The sequence below is a fragment of the Dendrobates tinctorius genome, unplaced genomic scaffold (genome assembly GCF_039654945.1).
Source record: "Dendrobates tinctorius isolate UK_male_01 unplaced genomic scaffold, ASM3965494v1 ptg000140l, whole genome shotgun sequence".
NCBI lineage: Eukaryota > Metazoa > Chordata > Amphibia > Anura > Dendrobatidae > Dendrobates > Dendrobates tinctorius.
Window position 1 is genome coordinate 15,402,501 of NW_027361808.1, and position 19,918 is coordinate 15,422,418.

At 40.0% G+C, this 19,918-nt stretch overlaps 1 protein-coding gene across 1 annotated transcript in view; it reads left to right on the forward strand.

Annotated features, from left to right (window-relative positions):
* Window positions 1–19,570, forward strand: part of FNDC1 (fibronectin type III domain containing 1) — a 383,993-nt gene extending 364,423 nt beyond the window's left edge. The window contains exons 16-20 of the mRNA XM_073545156.1: window positions 2,405–2,484; window positions 4,133–4,162; window positions 4,382–4,543; window positions 12,214–12,336; window positions 16,028–19,570. Of these exons, the coding sequence (XP_073401257.1) occupies window positions 2,405–2,484; window positions 4,133–4,162; window positions 4,382–4,543; window positions 12,214–12,336; window positions 16,028–16,143 (511 nt within the window). The 3' untranslated portion in view covers window positions 16,144–19,570. The remainder of the gene's footprint in view (window positions 1–2,404; window positions 2,485–4,132; window positions 4,163–4,381; window positions 4,544–12,213; window positions 12,337–16,027) is intronic.
* The last annotated feature ends 348 nt before the right edge of the window (window positions 19,571–19,918 follow it).

A 19,918-nucleotide genomic window follows, 5' to 3' on the forward strand; every position in this document is an offset into this window, starting at 1 on the left:
ACCTTGAGTACTGCAGAAATTATTTTTCAACCTTGGCCAGATCTGTGCCTTGACACAATTCTGTCTCTGAGCTTCTTGGCCAGTTCCTTTGTCCCATGATTCTCATTTGGTCTGACATGCACTGTGAGCTATGAGGTCTTATATAGACAGGTATGAGCATTTACAAATCAAGTCCTATCAGTTTAATTAACCACAACTGGACTCCAATGAAGGAGTAGAACCATCTCAAGGAGGATCACAAGGAAATAAACAGTATGTGATGGAAATATGAGTGTCTGAGCAAAGGGTCTGAATACTTATGACCACGTGATGTTTCAGTTTTTCTTTTTTAATAAATTTGCAAAAATTTCTACATTTCTGGTTTTTATCAGATAAGATGGGGTGCAGAGTGTACATTAATGAGAAAAAAAAATTAACTTTTTTTGAATTTACCAAATGGCTGCAATGAAACAAAGAGTGAAAAATGTAAAGGAGTCTGAATACTTTCCAACCCGACTGTATATATATATGTATTTATTCTATGTGTATATATCTAGTGTTTTGTGAGCTGTCAGTGTGATTGTACAGTAGCTGGACATGAATTGCCGACTTTTGAAAAGACACTGGTGCGTAAAAATCGTACAGCACTCACATGGTGCGAGTTCTGTGCGATTTTTTTCTTGCACCCATTGACTTGCATTGGTGAGTCTTGCCCGAGAATCGCAGCAATACGCAGCATGCTGCGATTTTTTTTCTCAGTCCGATTTCAGCTGAGAAAAAACTCGCAAATGAGATGTCACTAGTGATGGGCGAGTACCATCGTTGCTCGGATCTCCCCGAGCGTGCTCGGGTGATATCCGAGTATTTTGGTGTGCTTGGAGATTTAGTTTTCGTCATCTCATCTGCATGATTTGCGACTTGTAGACAGACTGAATACATGTGGGAATTCCCTAACAAACAGGCATTCCACACATGTATTCAAGCTGTCCAACAGCCGCAAATCATGCAGCTGAGGTGACGAAAACTAAATCTTCAAGCATGTCAAAATACTCGGACACCAACCGAGCATGCTTGGGGAGACCCGAGCAACGAGTATACTCGCTCATCACTAGATGTCACCTATTGAATAACATTGGTCCGAGTGTAATCCGATTTTTTTATCGGATTGCACTCGTCCGTATTTCTTCTCAATGAGTATGAGCCCTATGTGTCCAGCTCAACATGAAAAATTTTGCTGAGAAGTCCTCTTTAACCTCTTCACGACCTCTGGATTTTATGTTTTTGTATTTTTGCTTTTTGCTCCCCTTCTTCCCAGAGCCATAACTTGTATTTTTCGATGTGAGGGATTGTTTTTTGTGGGAGAAGATTTACTTCTGAGCGATATTGTTGATTTTACCATATAGTGTACTGGAAAATGGTAAAAAGATTCCAAGTGGAGTGAAATTGTAAAAATAGTGCAATGCCAATTTCTATTTTTTACTATGTTCACTAAATGCTAAAACTAAACTGCAATTATGATTCTCCAGGTAATTAGGAGTTTGCAGATACCAAACATGCATAGGTCCTTTTTTATTTAAGTGGAGAAAAAAAATCCAAAGTTTATAAAAAAATATATATGTTGCTATTTTCCAAGGGCTGTAACGTCTCCATTTTTTGGGATCTGGGCATAGGTGAGGATGTGCTTCTTTTGTGCACCGAGCTGACATTTTTATTGATATCATTTTGGGGTACATACAATATTTTGATTGTCTATTATTGCTTTTAATTGCAATGTTGCCGTGACCAAAAAAACGTAATTCTGACATTTTTATTTTTTTCTCATTACGCTATTTACCGACTGGATTAATTTAGTTTATATTTTGATAGATTGGGTGTTTCTCAATGCAGCCATACCATGTATGTGTATTTTTTTTATTGATTTATTGTTTTATTTTGAATGGGGCAAACTTGGCACCATGTCTCTACAAGGATTGGGCTGTGGCTCCACTGTATCTGTGGAAATAGCTGACAAATACAGTTTCAAGCTAATAAATGTAGCAGCTAATTATTATCCTGCATGTGTACTTCTGCTTTATATGTTGTCTATGAAGGTGACAGTGATAGACATGGCCCCCTCTCTGGCGTTCAGTGGGGGTTCCAGTGTGACTCACATAAATCTAACAATTACCGCGCATCTTGTAGGCTGAAATACCCTGCTAAATATGGAGTCATTTATTGCACCTTGCATAAACCCGTTGGTTTGGGTATGACTATTTCTATGCATTTCTTATTAATATAAATATCTTTTGGATTCATTTTCTATCCATATTTTAAAATACTTTTTTGTTTCTTTGTCAAATCACAAGTTTATTGAATTTATTATAAGTAAATTACTTTTCATAATAACCTTCAAAAAAGTTTATAAAACTAAATTCTTTATTTCAAGATATTACTTCAAAATCCAGGCAAAGAATCCACATGGCTTGGGACCCATGAGCCCTTCTGTGACATTTGTTACAGAATCAGGTATGAAAACGTGTTAATAACGAATGTCCTCATCGTAAAAAAGAAATATACATATATTCGATTCAATTAGTATTAATAGAGGGGCAGTCATTCTAATTTGGTGCTGTACACAAAGGGTAAAACGTCACTTATAGTTTTTGATTCTTCCGGTTTTGAAAGTTTATATTCCATCCACGGAGTAGATTCATTGACTTCATTCCCAGAAAATAAGTCACGTTGTACATGTAGTGTGATCTGTGGACAGCATGGCATAGAGAAGGAGAAGCTGAGCTGTATTATATGTAGGGTTTTTTTTGAAGGTTCAGTATAATTTGTATTTTATTCATTGAAAACCCTGATGTTCGTATGTACATGAACTCCCTGGGCAGTTCTACTCAGTGTTTGACAGCTACAGTATCGCTGCAAGCATAGTCATACAGGGAAGACCGTCAGTCATTGAATAGGACTGCCCACTGGACACATATGCATGCAAACGCTTGGGAATTTAATGAAAAAAAATGTAAGTTTTTCCTGAAACTTTTCCCAATAAAATATAAGTCAATCTAATCCACTTCTCCTGCTCTGTATCATCCTGCTTTCAGGTCAGATACTTTTTTCAATATGACAAGTTTCCATTAAAGGGAATCTGTCACCAAGTTTTTGCTACCTAATCTATCTTAAAATGTAGGGGATAAGGCACTAATTCCAGCAATATATCACTTACTGGGCTGCTTGCTGTTGTTTGATAAAATCACTGTTTTATCAATACGGGATTATCACTAGAGGAATTGTAAATCTGCTGCCATGTAGTCCATCTTCATTTGGTAAATGTTTGCATACAGTGTACAGCTTAGACTGTCAGTCATGTGGGCGGGGTTAAACACAGCTCACCGTTCAGAGAACTGCTAGAATTGTAGCTGATATAACAGTAATTTTATCAAAACTGCAGCAACCAGTAAAGTAAGTGATATTACGCTCAAATCAGGGTCTCTGCCAAACATCGTGATACTCTCAAATGGGGTAGCCAAAACCTGATGACAGATTCCCTTTAAGTTCTTATAAAAATTGACATATTGCCCAGTGTTTATGCCATATTGAAATGTTTCATGTGTTCTAAAAAATAAAGTATCGTTTTTAATTTCATGAGGTTTCATAACCCTGTTTTTAATGTGTCCTTAAATTCTCTTCAAAGAACATTAAAGGGGTTGTCCAGTGAAAGCAAGTTATAGCCCATCCATTGGATAGGTGATAACTTGTTGATTGGCGATTGGTGTTTTACCGTCAGGACCTGTAACGAGCAGAAGAATGGGGAATTTTTATCATCAACAGGAACTTTTATCCCCGTTACAAAATGGAGCGGTAGGTCTAATATCTGATTGACACTCCATTCATTATTTACAGGGCTGCAAACAAAACTCTGAGTGCATTGCTTGGCAGCCCTGTAAGGAATGAAAGGAGCAGTGGTGGAGCATGTGCGGCTCCATTCTAACAGGGAAAAAAGGTCCCATTCTGTCGATCAGTGAGGGTCACAGTGGATCCCCACCAATCAACAAGTTATCACCTACCCAAAAGGTCCTATCACGGAACAACCTCTATAAGATACATCTGTGCTGGTTATTTTCTGTTCCTGATATACTGATATTTATGCTTTCTATTTTCTTCCCTACAGACAACCCACTGCTTATCGTAAGGCCACCAGGTAAATTATTTACTTTCTTTTACAATCTGTACTTTTTAAATTAAATGTAATAGATGGAATATATTAGGTGAAAGACTCTACCGAGCTGTTGTGTCCTCCTTAGTTGTGCATGTATTACACTGTATATACTGAGCCCGAGGGCAGCAGGTTATAATATTCTGTAGCCATTTATCGATATCTCCATATTATAATTATATCCCCTTTTCATTCTCTTATAAGGGGGTGAACCCATTTGGATTCCTTTTGCATTCAAACATGATTCAAGTTATTCTGGTTGTCATGGAAAACAGTATGTCAAACGAACATGGTACCGGAAATTTGTAGGAGTTATCCTTTGTAATTCATTGAGGTATAAAATTTACCTGAGTGAAAATCTAAGAGGTAAGTGCTTTATTGTGAAGGGACAAGCTTTAGCAACTCTTCATGAATAGAACATGATGGACAGACTTTTATGAGTGAGGTGGAAAAGAAGATTGGACTTAACAGAAAACTTTTGAATAAAATGATACAAAAAAAAGCTATAGGATTTTCCCAAGTTAGGCTGGTTTCACATTAGCGCATTTTCAGCGCGCGCACGGCCGGGGGTAGCTCCGCCCCCGATCCGGCTCTCTGCCCGGCGTGCCCGCCCCTTCCTTGTAGCGCCGCCTCCTAGCGGACAGCGGCGCCTGCGATCGGCGCACCCTATCTTTAGCATAGGGTGCGCCGATCGTGCGCAGGCCGTGCGCTAGTTGCGCTTTGACCTGCGCTGCGCACTTTTGACGGTGCGCCGTGCGCGCCAAAATCCGAAAAGTTTGATTTTGGCGCGCACGGCGCACCGTCAAAAGTGCGCAGCGCAGGTCAAAGCGCAACTAGCGCACGGCCTGCGCACGATCGGCGCACCCTATGCTAAAGATAGGGTGCGCCGATCGCAGGCGCCGCTGTCCGCTAGGAGGCGGCGCTACAAGGAAGGGGCGGGCACGCCGGGCAGAGAGCCGGATCGGGGGCGGAGCTACCCCCGGCCGTGCGCGCGCTGAAAATGCGCTAATGTGAAACCAGCCTTAGTGATACCTTGTGATTATTGATTTTTTTTTGCCAATGGGACCACTATCAATGCTGGGAGCTGGATAATATAGGTAGTGTCCTTTTTAAAAAAAAAATTAGTAGGAGTTTTGTGAATCATTTGTGAGAATTTACAGTAAAATTTAATCTCACACAGTAGCGGATTTCTACTCAAACCATAACTTTGGGAAATTTATGGTCCTTGCTTGTGAAAGGAGAAACAAACACCAGACACTTATCACAGAATCCTAAAATGTTAGCTTTGAAAGGGACTTCCAGGGTGATTGTGTCCAACCCCCTGCTTAATGCAGGATTCACTAAATCATCCCAGACAGATGTCTGTCCAACCTCTGTTTGAAGACTTCCATTGAAGGAGAACTCACCACCTCTCCAGGCAGCCTGTCCCACTCATTGATCACCCTAACTGTCAAAAAGTTTTTTCTAATATCTAATCTGTATCTCCTCTGTTTCAGTTTTATTCCTTTGCTTCTTGTGTTTCCATGTGCAAATGAGAATAAGGATGATCCCTCTACACTGTGACATCCCTTCAGATATTTATAGACAGCTATTAAGTTTCCTCTTAGCCTTCATTTTTGCAAGTTAAACACTCCCAGATCCTTTAACCCCTTACCTACAATGGACGCAATATTCCGTCCATGTGACCCTGGACCTAATTCCCATGGATGGGATAGTACGTCTAGTGCGATCAGCGGCGCCCACGTGGTGAGCGTCGCTGATCGCGGCCGGGTGTCAGCTGATTATCACAGCTGACACCCGACACAATGTGTCAGGGGCGGTCACGGACCGCCCCCGACACGTTAACCCCTTGCACACCGCGATCAAACATGATCGCGGTGTACCAGGGGTTAAAGGGAAGCATCGGCAGGGAGGGGGCTCCCTCTGTGCTTCCCTGAGTCCCCCAAAGCAGCGCAATGTGCAGCGCTGCTGCGGGGGGCTTCATTCCTGCAGGTCACCGGATCCAAGATGGCGACGGGGACCTTCGGGGGCTTGCAGGGAGCTGGCTTCCTCAGTGCCTGCAAAGCGCAGGCACAAGGAAGCCTTGTGCAGTGCCTGTGACAGATCGCTGATCTGTCACAGAGATCTGTGATGTGACAGATCAGCGATCTGTCACAGGGCAGTGATGTCCCCCCTGGGACAATGTAATAAAGTTAAAAAAAAGTGTAAAAATAATCTCTAAATAAATTAAAAAAAAAAAAATATTCCCTAATAAATTCATTTTTTGGAAATAAAACAAAAAAAAAAACAATAAAAGTACACATATTTGGTATCGCCACATCCGTAACAACCCGCCCTATAAAATTGTCCCATTAGGTAACCCCTTTAGCGAACCACATAAAAAAAAAAGCAAAAAATAATGATTTATTATCATACCGCCGAACAAAAAGTGAAATATCGCGCAATCAAAAAGACGCATATAAATATCCATGGTACCGCTGAAAACGTCATCTTGTCCTGCAAAAAACGAGCCACCATACAGCATCATCAGCAAAAAAATAAAAAAGTTATAGCTCGCAGAATAAAGCGATGCAAAAATAATTATTTTTTATATAAAATTGTTTTCATTGCATAAAAGCGCCAAAACATAAAAAAATGACCTAAATGAGGTATCGCTGTAACTGTACTGACCCGAAGAATAAAACCGCTTTATCAATTTTACTGCAGGCAGAACGGTGTAAACGCACCCCCCCAAAAGAAATTCATGAAACGCTGGTTTTTGTTCATTCTGCGTCCCAAAAATCGGAATAAAAAGCGATCAAAAGATGTCACGTGCATGAAAATGGTACCAATAAAAACATCAACTCATCCCGCAAAAAATAAGATCTCACATGACTCGGTGGGTCAAAATATGAAAAAATTATAGCTCTCAATATGTGGTGATGTAAAAATGATTTTTACAATAAAAAGCGTCTTTTAGCGTGTGACAGCTGCCAAATATAAAAACCGCCATAAATAGTAAATCAAACCCCCCATTATCACCCCCTTAGTTAGGGAAAAATAATAAAATTAAAAAAAAATGTATTTATTTCCATTTTCCCATTAGGGCTAGGGTTAGGGCTAGGGTTAGGGCTGAGATGAGGGTTAGGGGTGTGTTGGGGTTAGGGTTGGAGTTATAATTGGGGGGTTTCCACTGTTTGGGCACATCAGGTGCTCTCCAAATGCAACATGGCGTCTGATCTCAATTCCAGCCAATTCTGCGTTGAAAAAGTCAAATGGTCCTCCTTCCCTTCCAAGCTCTGCCATGCGCCTAAACAGTGTTTTACCCTCACATATAGGGTATCAGCCTACTCAGGACAAATTGCAAAACAACTTTTGGGGTCCAATTTCTCCTGTTACTCTTAGGAAAATAAAAAATTGGGGGCAAAAATATCATTTTTGTGGAACAAAATGATATTTTTATTTTCACGCCCAGGCGTTATAAACTTCTGTGAAGCACTTAGGGGTTCAAAGTGCTCACCACATATCTAGATAAGTTCCGTGGGGGGTGTAGTTTCCAAAATGGGGTCACTTGTGGGGAGTTTCAATAGTTTAGGTACATCAGGGGCTCTCCAAACACAAATGACACCCACAGACCATTCCATCAAAGTCTGCATTCCAAAATGTCACTACTTCCCTTCCGAGCCCCGACGTGTGCCCATACAGTAGTTTTCTCCCACATATGGGGTGTCAGCTTACTCAGGACAAATTGGACAACAACTTTTGGGGTCCAATTTCTCCTGGTACCCTTGGGAAAATAAAAAAATTAGTGACTAAATGATCATGTTTGTGGAAAAAATACGATTTTTTTATTTTCATGCCCGGGCATTATAAACTTCTGTGAAGCCCTTGGGGGTTCAAAGTGCTCACCACACATCTAGATAAGTTCCTTAGGGGGTCTAGTTTCCAAAATGGGGTCATTTGTGGGGGGGTTTCCACTGTTTAGGTACATCAGGGGCTCTCCAAAAGCAACATGACACCCACAGACCATTCCATCAAAGTCTACATTCCAAAACTTCACTACTTCCCTTCCGAGCCCTGACATGTGCCCATACAGTAGTTTTTTTCCCACATATAGGGAATCAGTGTACTCAGGACAAATTGGACAACAACTTTTGGGGTCCAATTTCTCCTGATACCCTTGGGAAAATAAAAAAATTGGTGGCTAAAAGATCATGTTTGTGGAAAAAATACGATTTTTTTATTTTCATGCCCGGGCGTTATAAACTTCTGTGAAGCACTGGGGGGGTTCAAAATGCTCACCACACATCTAGATAAGTTCCTTGGGGGGGTCTAGTTTCCAAAATGGTGTCATTTGTGGGGGGTTTCCACTGTTTTGATACATCAGGGGCTTTCCAATCGCGAGATGGTGTCCGATCTCAATTCCAGCCAAAAAAAGTCAAATGGCGCTGCTTCCCTTCTGAGCTCTGCCATGCGCCCAAATAGTCGTTTACACCCACACATGGGGTATCAACATACTCAGGACAAATTGCACAATAACTTTTAGGGTCCTGTTACCCTTGGGAAAATAAAAATTGGGGGTGAAAAGATCATTTTTGTGGAAAAAATATGATTTCTAATTGTACCTCTGTACGTTATAAACTTCTGTGAAACCCTTGTGGGTTCAAAGTTCTCACCACATATCTATATAAGTTCCTTGGGGTGTCTAGTTTCCAAAATGGAGTCACTTGTGGAGGGTTTCCACTGTTTAGGTACATCAGGGGCTCTCCAAACGTGACATAGCGTCCGATCTGAATTCCAGCCAATTTTGCATTGAAAAAGTCAAACGGCACGCCTTCCATTCTGAGCTCTGCCATGTGCCGAAACAGTGGTTCCCCCCACATATCAGGTATCAGCGTACTCAGGACAAATTGCACAATAACTTTTCCAGTCCAATTTCTCCTGTTACCCTTGGTAAAATAAAAAAAATTGAACCTGAAGTATTTTTTTTGTGAAAAAAAAGTTAAATGTTCATTTTTTTTTAAATATTCCAAAAAATTCCTGTGACGCACCTGAAGGGTTAATAAACTTCTTGAATGTGGTTTTGAGCACATTAAGGGGTGCAGTTTTTAGAATGGTGTCACTTTTGGGTATTTTCTATCATATAGACCCCTCAAAGTGGCTTCAAATGTGATGTGGTCCATAAAACTAAAACGGTGTTGCAAAAATGAGAAATCGCTGGTCAACTTTTAACCCTTATAACTTCCTAACAAAAAAAATTTTGGTTCCCAAATTGTGCTGATGTAAAGTAAACATGTGGGAAATGTTACTTATTAAGTTTTTTGTGTGCCGTATCTCTGTGATTTAAGAGCATAAAAATTCAAAGTTGGAAAATTGCAAAATTTTAAAAATTTTCCCCAAATTTCCATTTTTTTCACAAATAAACGCATGTTATATGAATGAAATTTTACCACTAACATGAAGTACAATATGTCACGAGAAAACAAAGTCAGAATCACCGGGATCCATGAAAGCGTTTCAGAGTTATTACCTCATAAAGGGACAGTGGTCAGGATTGTAAAAATTGGCCCGGGAGTTAACGTGCAAACCACCCTTGGTAGTGAAGGGGTTAAAGGGAACCTGTCAGCATGATCGTGCACAGTAACCTACACATAGTGTCAGCACACTGCCGTTATACTGATTAAAATGATACCTTGGTTGATGAAATCCGTCTTGTGGTTGTTGTTTAATCTTTATTTTCAGTTTTAGTTAATTATATGCCTGTGCTGCAGGGTGGCCTGTGGGGGGTCTTCATGTGGTGCTCTGCTTAGGCATTCATAATACAGACTGCTGACTGGTCACTGATCCCTCACTGACCTGCCCCCTAATTTACATAATGAATATGTGTACATAAATAAAAGAGTCGTGGCACTTGCGCTGAACCACAATGCATGTTTAATGTGCAGTTAATAAATGTGCTTGATGTTTTCCTGAGGAGCATAAAAAAATCCATTTTAAAATGGTGCCACCGACACAGTAGCAGCTATTGGCGATCACTGTGAGCTGCTACTGCGCAGGCGCTGGTGGCGCCATCTTGGAGGAGGAATTTTTTTTTTCTTTAGCAAGACGGCGCCACCAGCGCATGCGAAGTAGCAGCTGTCGGATCACCTCTATATACACCGATAGCTGCTACAGCGCCGGCATGGCGGGTGCCATTTTAAAATGGATTTTTTTTTATACTCAAGAAAACATCAAGCACATTAATTAACTACACAATAAACATGCGATTAATTAAGTAATTTTTTTTAAGTATGTACATATATTCATAATGTAAACTAGGGGCCAGGTCACTGAGGGGTCAATGACCCTTCAGCAATCTGCATTATGAATGCCTAAGCAGAGCACCACATGAACCCTCCCTACAGGCCGCCAAGAGGCACAAGAATCTCATTAACTCAAAACTGAAAATAAAGATTAACCAACAACCGCAAGACAGATTTCATCAATCAAGTTATCATTTTAATCAGTATAACTGCACAAACCTGACACTGTGTAGGTTAGTGTGCACAATCCTGCTGACAGGTTCCCTTTAACCATTCCTCGTAATCTGCTCTCCATCCTGGTAGCTCTTCTCTGAACTTGTTCCAGTTTTTCAATATATTTTTTAAAATGTGGTGCCCAGAACTGGACACTGTATTCCAGATGGGGCCTGACCAAGGAGGAGAAGAGGGGGATAATGACTTCATGTGATCTAGACTCTATGCTTCTCTTAATACATTCTAGAACTGTGTTTGACGTTTTTGCTGCTGCATCACATTGTTAACTCATGCGCAGTCTGTGATCTAACCAAGTCTTTTTCACACGTGCTGTTGCTTAGTTCTACTCCTTCCATTCTATAGATGTAATTTTGTTTTCTCTTGCATTTCTCCCTGTGAACTACCATCCTATTAGTTACTGCCCGTATAGTATTTCACATAATGCAAAAGCCAATATTTGGAATCTTATTTTAAGCGTTGCTCTTAGCATAATCTCTGCTAAGTAAATTCTTTTGCTGCAAGCTGAATGCAGCAGCCAGGATCATATTTTTGTCCAACCACTACAGTGATTCCGCTGTCTTGTGCCAGTCTTTGCACTGGTTTCCCCTTCATCACATAATCCAATATAAACGTTTAATTCTTACAAACAAAGCTCTCCACAGTTCTGCACTGCCCTACATCTCTTCCCTTCATCTCTGTCAACCACTTTACCCGTCCTCTTTATTCCTCTAATGACATAAGACTAGCATCCTCTATAATCCAAACTTTCCAAAATAGTCTCCATGACTTTTCTTGTGCTGAATCAGTTTTCTCAAATGCAATATTCCCAGACAATCTGGGTAATTCCAAGTATCCACAGTTTCAAGCATGCCCTAAAAACATATTTATTTAGACAGGCCTGTCACTTCACTAATCTAACTAACTATCCCCACACTTAGTAGTAGTGTAGTGTTTCAAGCATGCCCTAAAAACATATTTCTTTAGACATGCCTATCACCTCACTAATCTAACTATTTCCACACTTAGTAGCACTTTGTACTTGTATTGTACAGATTCTGACTGGTGACTGGTTCATGCAATGTTATTTGAAAGCTCCTATTTATTATAATGATGGCAAGAAAAGCACTTTATTTTTACCTTTTATGTCTCCTCTACATTCCAACTGATGACTACTAGACATGTGAACAAAACCTTACACATAGTTCAAAGCATACCAGCAGTAGTGAGGGCACTGCTCGCAAGCGTAGAATCTATGAGGAAACAGGAGACACAAAAGGTAAAAATAAAGTGCTTGTTGTGCAAGGTCCAACCGTCCGTATAATAAATGGGAGTGTTCAAATAATACTGCATGTGCCAGTCACCAGCCAGTATCTGTGCAATACAGGTACAAAGTGATAGTTTCCTTTTAAAGTATATTAAGAATCTTACATACAGTATAGTCAATTGTTAATTTCATAATATGGTGCATAAGTAAAAAACTGAATAGCTCAGGTTTGAAGCAATAGCAAATATATTGAAAGTATGTTTACTCTTTTGTTTTAGACACATTTTACAGTATAGGAGATAGCTGGGGAAGAGGAGAAGATCATTGTCAGTTTGTGGACTCTTACATGGAAGGAAGAACAGACCCATCTTCTGAATTCCAAGTGTTGCCTGCTATTAAAGGTAGGCATCTTTAGTGACGGGATGTACTGTGCATAGCAGCAGACCACGCCACTGCTAAAGGGTCCATTAGCTGGGGGGCCCAGTACCGAGTGGCACCATTCCCTTCCAACTCCCCCTGACTTTCATCATAATTTCATAATTGGACGTCATCACAGCAGACACGATGACGTCTTATGGAGCATCTGTCGGCACAGTGCACTGACCAGAGAAGACATCAGAGGAATGGCAGAAGGTGAGTAGTTTGTATTCTTTTTAATGTGTGGCTGCAGGGCTATTGAACAGTGTGGGGGCTTCTCATACTGTGTTGGAGTTTCTGGAGCCCCTTATACTGAGTGGAGGGCTACGGGGCCATCATATTGTATATGGAGGCCCTCATACTATCTGTTGGCCCTCAAACTACATATTAGGGCTGTAGGAAACATCATATTGTTTGTGAGACTGTGGAGGCTCTCTTACGTTGTGGGGGGCTGTGAGTGACATTTTAGTGCTTGGGGCCCTCACACTGCTTGTGAGATCTGTCTTATTGTGTGTAGGGCCCTCATACTGCTTGTGAGATCAGTCTTACTGTGTGTAGGGGCCCTCATACTATGTGGAGGATGGGGGCATCATATTGCAAGTTGGGACTGTGGGGGAAATCAACCTAACAAGTGAAAAAAAACCCTTATTACTAAAATATTTTACTTTAATGGGTAAACAAAAAGAAAAAGAGTTAAATATCATTAAAAACAGGAAAAAGAGAAAAAATATACAGAACGAATGCAAATAGAGGGTACAGAAAAGTAGTGTGGCTATATAACCACTACAATATGCCTTAAAGGCCCTAAAATAGGAAACCTAGTTATCAGTGAAGGTTGACACCCTAAGGCTGTGTGCCCACATTGCGTTTTTTAAGTGTTTCTGCCGTGTTTTTGCCGTGGCAGAAACGCTTAAAAAACACATTCCCATGCAATCCTATGGGATTTCGCAGTTGCTCTGCCAATACTGCGGATTTTTCCGCTGCGGAATCGAATAGCAGCAAAATCCGCAGCATGTCTATTAATTCTGCGAAATCGTGGCGATTTCGCCGCCATAGGATTGCATTGAAATGCTCACTTTGCGCATGTGGCTAACCAGACAGAGGGTAAGTATATCCCTATTTTTTATTTTGATTCTATTTTTTTACTGGAATATGGTACCCAGGGCATGGAGGAGAATCTCCTCCAGACCCTGGGTACCATCCGCACATGGAGTGCTCACTTTACGCCTGGTGGGCATAACCACATGAGTAAAGTGAGCATTTCAATGCAATCCTATGGCAGTGGAATCGCCGCAATTCTGCAGAATTAATGGACATGCTTCGATTTTTACCGCTATGCGATTCCGCAGCAGAAAAATCCGCAGCATTGGCACAGCAACTGTGGAATCCTATAGGATTGCATGGGAATGTGGTTTTTAAGCATTTTTGAAGTGTTTCCGCAGCGGCAAAAACGCAGCGGAAACGCTTCAAAAACGCAACACGGGCACACAGCCTAATAGGCAACGCAAGAGAAGGGACCCTTGCATGTCATTGTCTGGCCTTAAAAGCCTATAAAGCAACCTTACATAGGTACTCTACCCTTTAAAAACAGATTCTATCACAAGAGAAACAGACATAATAGTCTATAATATATACATATACCAAGTAGACTCTTTCTTTGATAACAGGTACATCACATGAGTTCAACTAGAAATGGAAGCTCAATAGTGTCCAATATACATGTACCCTCACGACAGAAATCAAGAGCTGTTTAGGTATCCCATGGATCTCAATGTATCCCAATAAAACTAGCAAAATGCACACAACTACAACCGGTACAAATGCTGTGGTTATATATACATAGGATATTCACAATTGGCTACCGCAATATACAATCAGATAAACTGCATTGTATTCTAATGGAGAGATAAATGTACTTCTATTAATGGGGTCATCATGCTATCCGTAAGGCAGCTGTGTGGCTATTATACTGTGTTTGGGGGAACTTTAGGGGATCATGTAGTGAGAGGAATTGTACTCTTTTGGTGTTATTGTAGTGGCATCATACTTTGCTGGATGCACTGTGGTGTCATCATAATGGACATGGGGGGTGCTGTGGGGGTAATTCACTATGGGGGGTATAAATCAGTATGAGGTGCATTTTTTAGGGTCTAATACTTTATAAGGGCCATGAAAGGGGTATGGTTTGGGGTGAGAAAACTAAGACGCTTCAGTATTGGCATAATTACTATGTACCTGCTGTCTCCCTGATGCCCTCTCCCTGGTTTTAAAAGTTGGGAAGTGTGGCTCTGCCTACTCTGCTAATTTTATGGGGGGATAGTGGAGCGGACCTGTACAGGGGATAGTCCCAAAATAAGACTATTGCTAAGGGATCCCATGATTTCTATGTACGCACCCCTTTAGTGACAATATTCTCTGAGGCTTTGCTTTTAAATTTTCTAAACAATATGCTGATAATACTATTATGATTTCAGGCTCACCGTCAAAGTTAAACTTCCTCGTACTGCCTCACTTAATGCAGTATAACTATCAGCTTTATCTTTGCTAATTACCTCATAATTCAGATTATTGAAACTAATTGTACTGTAGGTCCCTCTCACCCTATGATTCTGGAAAGCATAACGCCCTTATCAGAAAATAGTTAAAGATGACCTGTCAAATGCACAAAAAAATAAGTTAACTACCTTGTGAAAATCTTTGTGCTCCCCCGATTCTGACACTTTTTTACCATTTTTTGGTGCATCATGCCATTGCTTATTCACATTTGTTTTTTCTGGAGTGCAATATGTGAAGTCTTTGCTTTGAAGGCCAATTGAACATTTCTTCAGACTCTTTTCTTGGGACATGCACTTTTGCTGCTGCTTCCCAGATGCTGCCAATCACAGCCCAGCAACAGATCTAACATTGTAAGACACTGGAAGCTGTATGCCCCAGAGGGAGGGGTAGAAGATGACACCCACAAAGAACATTGTGAAGAATTGCCCAGTCAAATGGCAAGTAGAGATTTCACATACTGTGCTTGAGAAGAAACAAATGTGGATATTTCTGCAATGGAACGAAGCAGCGGAACACGTAAAAGAGACGAAGAATCAGGGGCACGCAGACATTTAAATAGTATTTAACTAATTTTTTTGAGCAATTGTCAAGTGCTCTTTAAGTTCAAAGGAGAATGTTCAATATAGGCGCTGACAACCTTTCTATGGAATGATGGACCCATTCAAGTTTGATCTCTTTAAAATTTTAATGGGTGATTTTACCCTGTAAAATGAGCTGTACAAGGTGCAGCAAGTTTAGAAGACACAAAATAGAAAATGTGCTAAAGCTGTAATGGAGCAACATGAATCCCTATCCTCTTTGGTTAGAAGTGTTCTGGTGTCAAGCAGCACCTGAATGAGACTCTCTATCTCCTATGTATACCACAGTGTTAGATCTCTTATCTGCTTCATAGAACAATTTATAAGTTAGAGATGCTTTGTAGCATTCTGTTTAGAACACCTATATTTTGGTTCACTTGCTTCTGTTTTCGCAGATGTACAAGTAGAATTATATTGTCTTGCAAGACGTTGTTGTGACATCTAATTACACTATTCATCAGTGTTATGCCTATAATAACTTTTCTTTAATATTTCAGAATCACTTTGTAGAAGAGTAATATGTATTTTTCTCTAATTACAGGTTATTATCGCCATTACACCCAAGAACCTGTGAATTTTGGACAAATAGGTTATGGAACGCCTCATAATTATGTTGGTTGGTATGAATGTGGAGTACCCATTCCTGGAAAATGGTAATGCCTTGAAAATAGTATTCCAAAATTTAACTGGTTATTTCCTACTAAGTTTGGTGCCGTTTGGTGGACTTGTACATAAAAGATTCGTGGCACAACGTTGGAAATTAATTATAGGACAAAAATCACAACAAATCTACAAGCTTCAAGAGATAACAAGAACACTGTGTGAAACTAAATGTGGTGCTGCTTCTAAATCGCATTGGAAGCCAAGTTAGACTTTGCTGTCATGATGATCTATTGTGGTGCACACTGGCCACTTACAGTGAACCCCTGAAAAGACAGTTTACTTGGAGTAACAACTCAAAAACTTGCAAGAATGCCCTAAGCTTGCTGTGCATGCTTACTTGTAAGTAAGACCACGACTGTTGTTCTGAATAGACATGGCCTCCATCAATAACCACTGGCAGAACACTGTGCACTTCAAAGATACATATTGCAATCACGCTTATGCTACTAGTTTTCATGTGATATAGGACAGCCTGCTTTTAATAAGTAAACATCTGATGGATCTTATTCCTGATGTCTAGTTACTTGAGGACATTAGTACTTTTTCTCTACTTTGGTGACACATTTCTTTAACGTGCATAATTTATATCTATAAAATATATTACAGTACCACAGCTGACTAAAGCTTGATAAACATAAATGCAGCATTTACCAATGACTTCAGTCCATTGTTCATCAGCATTAACTGTGAATTCTGATTTGCATTCTTTTTATTGGGTACATAAAAAAAAATTTATTTTGGCCATGTTACACTGTATTCACCAATATACAAGCAGTTGTCTAGTTCAAAAGTTACAACCAGGCACTTAAAGTGGCTGTTGCAACACAATAAACTCATTTAATATGCAGTCATCTTATTTTGATGGGGGAACCCAAGGCCAGACAGACATTTTCCCTATTAGCTTACACTGGTCCTACTTAGTCATACATGGATGACCCTAGTGGAAGCCATTGCTTGTCAATTTCCCTCTGCTCTGGCATGTAAAAGGGGGGTCTTGTGCGAAGAAGCTCCTTTTATGATGTCCATAGAAAAAACTCCTCAAGCCGTATTCCAGATTAAAAAGTAAGCTTTACTCCAACGTAATTAAAAGGATGAAACAGCTTCAAGTGTAAGCCACTGTTAAAATTCTTTCTTTTTCGTACACATTTCATAAATCCACGAATAAGGACTACATAACAGTCTGAAACATGTAGAAAAAGGACAGAATTATTACACTGGATGATACTTGAAGCTGTTTCATCCTTTTAATTATGCTGGAGTAAAGTTTTATCTGGAATACGGCTGGAGGACTTTTCTTCTATGGTCTTTCTTGCATCATACTGTGCAGATATGGTTTCCTCTGGGCCAAGACTCCTATAAAAGCCTCTACAAGGGTAAGCTGTTTTTTGCTACTTTATTGTTGTCCTTCTATGATATCCCGTGTCCATATTAGAGCATATGGACACGGGTTATCCCAAAAGAACATCTCCTTTAATAAATATTAGATAATAACATTAAAAATCTATTCACTTATAAAAGCAAGAGGGAATTTTTTTTCAAACCCTTGTCCCATTGGTAAACTGAAACAATATAGTCATACTGTGGTACATTGTAAAGACCACCACATAAATTAGGTGTATGTAGGCCAAGCCTGCCAATTTTTATGGGATTGACTGACTAATGTGTATGGGGTATTTACTGACACTTCTCTGATCAATGATCTCTGGGGAAACAAGTGTTAGGCACTGATAATGGCTTACTCCTACTGATCGTGCATGCATGTAGAGAAATCGTGAAGAGTAGATGTTGGCTGAATAAGCATGGCCTACAGCTGTAGAAAGTGTTTGGCCAGCTTGACTCTATTCTTTCCCTAATCCATGTACTATAAATATAGCCAAATTAGTAGTAGACAAAAACTGGTGGCTAAATAAATTAATATAATAATATAGATACTGCTTACAGTAAAGATGTAACACACATCAATGTGCATTTAAAGGGAGTTTTCACTTTTAGCTTATATGGACATTAAAAAGATCCTCTGTTGAGGCACTCCTGTTTTAGTTATATTGTAAAGCCAGTGAAAAGAGAGGCTCTTGTTATGTATAACCCACTGTAATCATTTAGTACATTGACCTCAATAGTCACTTGGTAATAATATATTTTGAATAACCTTTAATAGCTGAGGATTGCAGTTGACAAACCCCGGTAATCTTCTCATTGTCTAGCTTGGTTTCTCCAGGATGGGGGTTTACCTAGGCTGACAACTCCTTTTACTACTTTACTATAAAGTTGAATCAATAGAAAATGAATGATTGTTTGTCAGCTACATTTGTATGTCGATGCATTTATAATTGCTGTTAAATCATTGTTCTTAAGCATTACAATCAAAATCATAAGTTTACATACTGTAAGGTTACACCTTAACTGCATTCATTAAAATAATTTTTTTTCACAGTTTCTGGCATTAATCCTAGCATTCATTCCCTCTTGTTTTAGAATGACTTCTATATTTTGATAACGTGCATGACGGAATATTGCTAGTGACAATAACTTATTTAAGCATTTATTTATTTCATCACATTCCCAGTGGTTCAGAAGTTTGCATACATATGGTTAGCATTTGTTATCTTTGCCTTTATATTGAGTAACTTTCGTAAAATGTTTCAGGCTTCCACAAGTTTCACACAATAAATTCCTGGAGTTTTTGCACATTTCTCCTGACTGGTGTAGCTGAATTAGGTTTGTAGGCCTCCTTGCTTGACACACACTTTTTCATTTTTTTTTTACATTTATTTTCTGTCTATAAATTTTCTATGGGATTGAGGTCAGGGCTTGTGATGGGCGCTCCATCACCTTCACTTTGTATTGTCCTTAAGCCATTTGTATATTTGAGGTCATACTCTATTTGGAAGACCACTTTTTGCCAAAGTTTTAATGTCCTAACTGACACATTGACCGGCTTTGTCAATGCCATCTATTTTGTGGAGTGCAGTCACTGTTGCAACAAATCACCCCCATCACATGTAGCGAACACCCAAATCCTTAAAGTTTAAGATAGCATTCTTTGGTTTGCAGGTCGGCTTATAGTTGTTAAACAGTTTCAGTTACCGTATATACTCGTGTATAAGCCGACCCGAGTATAAGCCAACCCCCCTAATTTTGCCACAAAAAAATGGAAAAACTTATTGACTCGAATATAAGCCGATGGTGGGAAATGCAACATGCTCCATATTAATATATGCCCCATATAATGCTGCACAAAGGTTATTGATGGCCCATAACATGCTCCATATATGCCCCATATAATAATGCTGCTGCTGCGATTTAAAAAAAAACATACTTACCTCTCCTTATGGCATGGCTGGCTCACCCTCCCCCAGTGCTACTCACCCTCCTGGCGTTTGCATATCCGGCTCTGCTACATCCCAGTCCCAGCGTCTGTATTTCCCTTCCTGTCTTCTTCCTGTGCGGTCACATGGTACCGCTCATTAAAGTCATTAATATGCGGCTCCACCCCTATGAGAGTGGAGACACGTCCATAATCATGACTTTAATGAGCAGTACCATGTAACCGCACAGGAGGAAGACAGGAAGGGAGATACAGACGCTGAGACTGAGATGTAGCAGAGCCGGATATGCAGACGCCAGAAGGGTGAGTAACATGTCACCTGCACCCCCTCCCTCGCTGGCTTTCAGATGTATGACGCGTGTATAAGCCGAGAGGGTCTTTTTCAGACCAAAAAAAGGGCTGAAAAACTCGGCTTATACACGAGTATATACGGTAATTTCA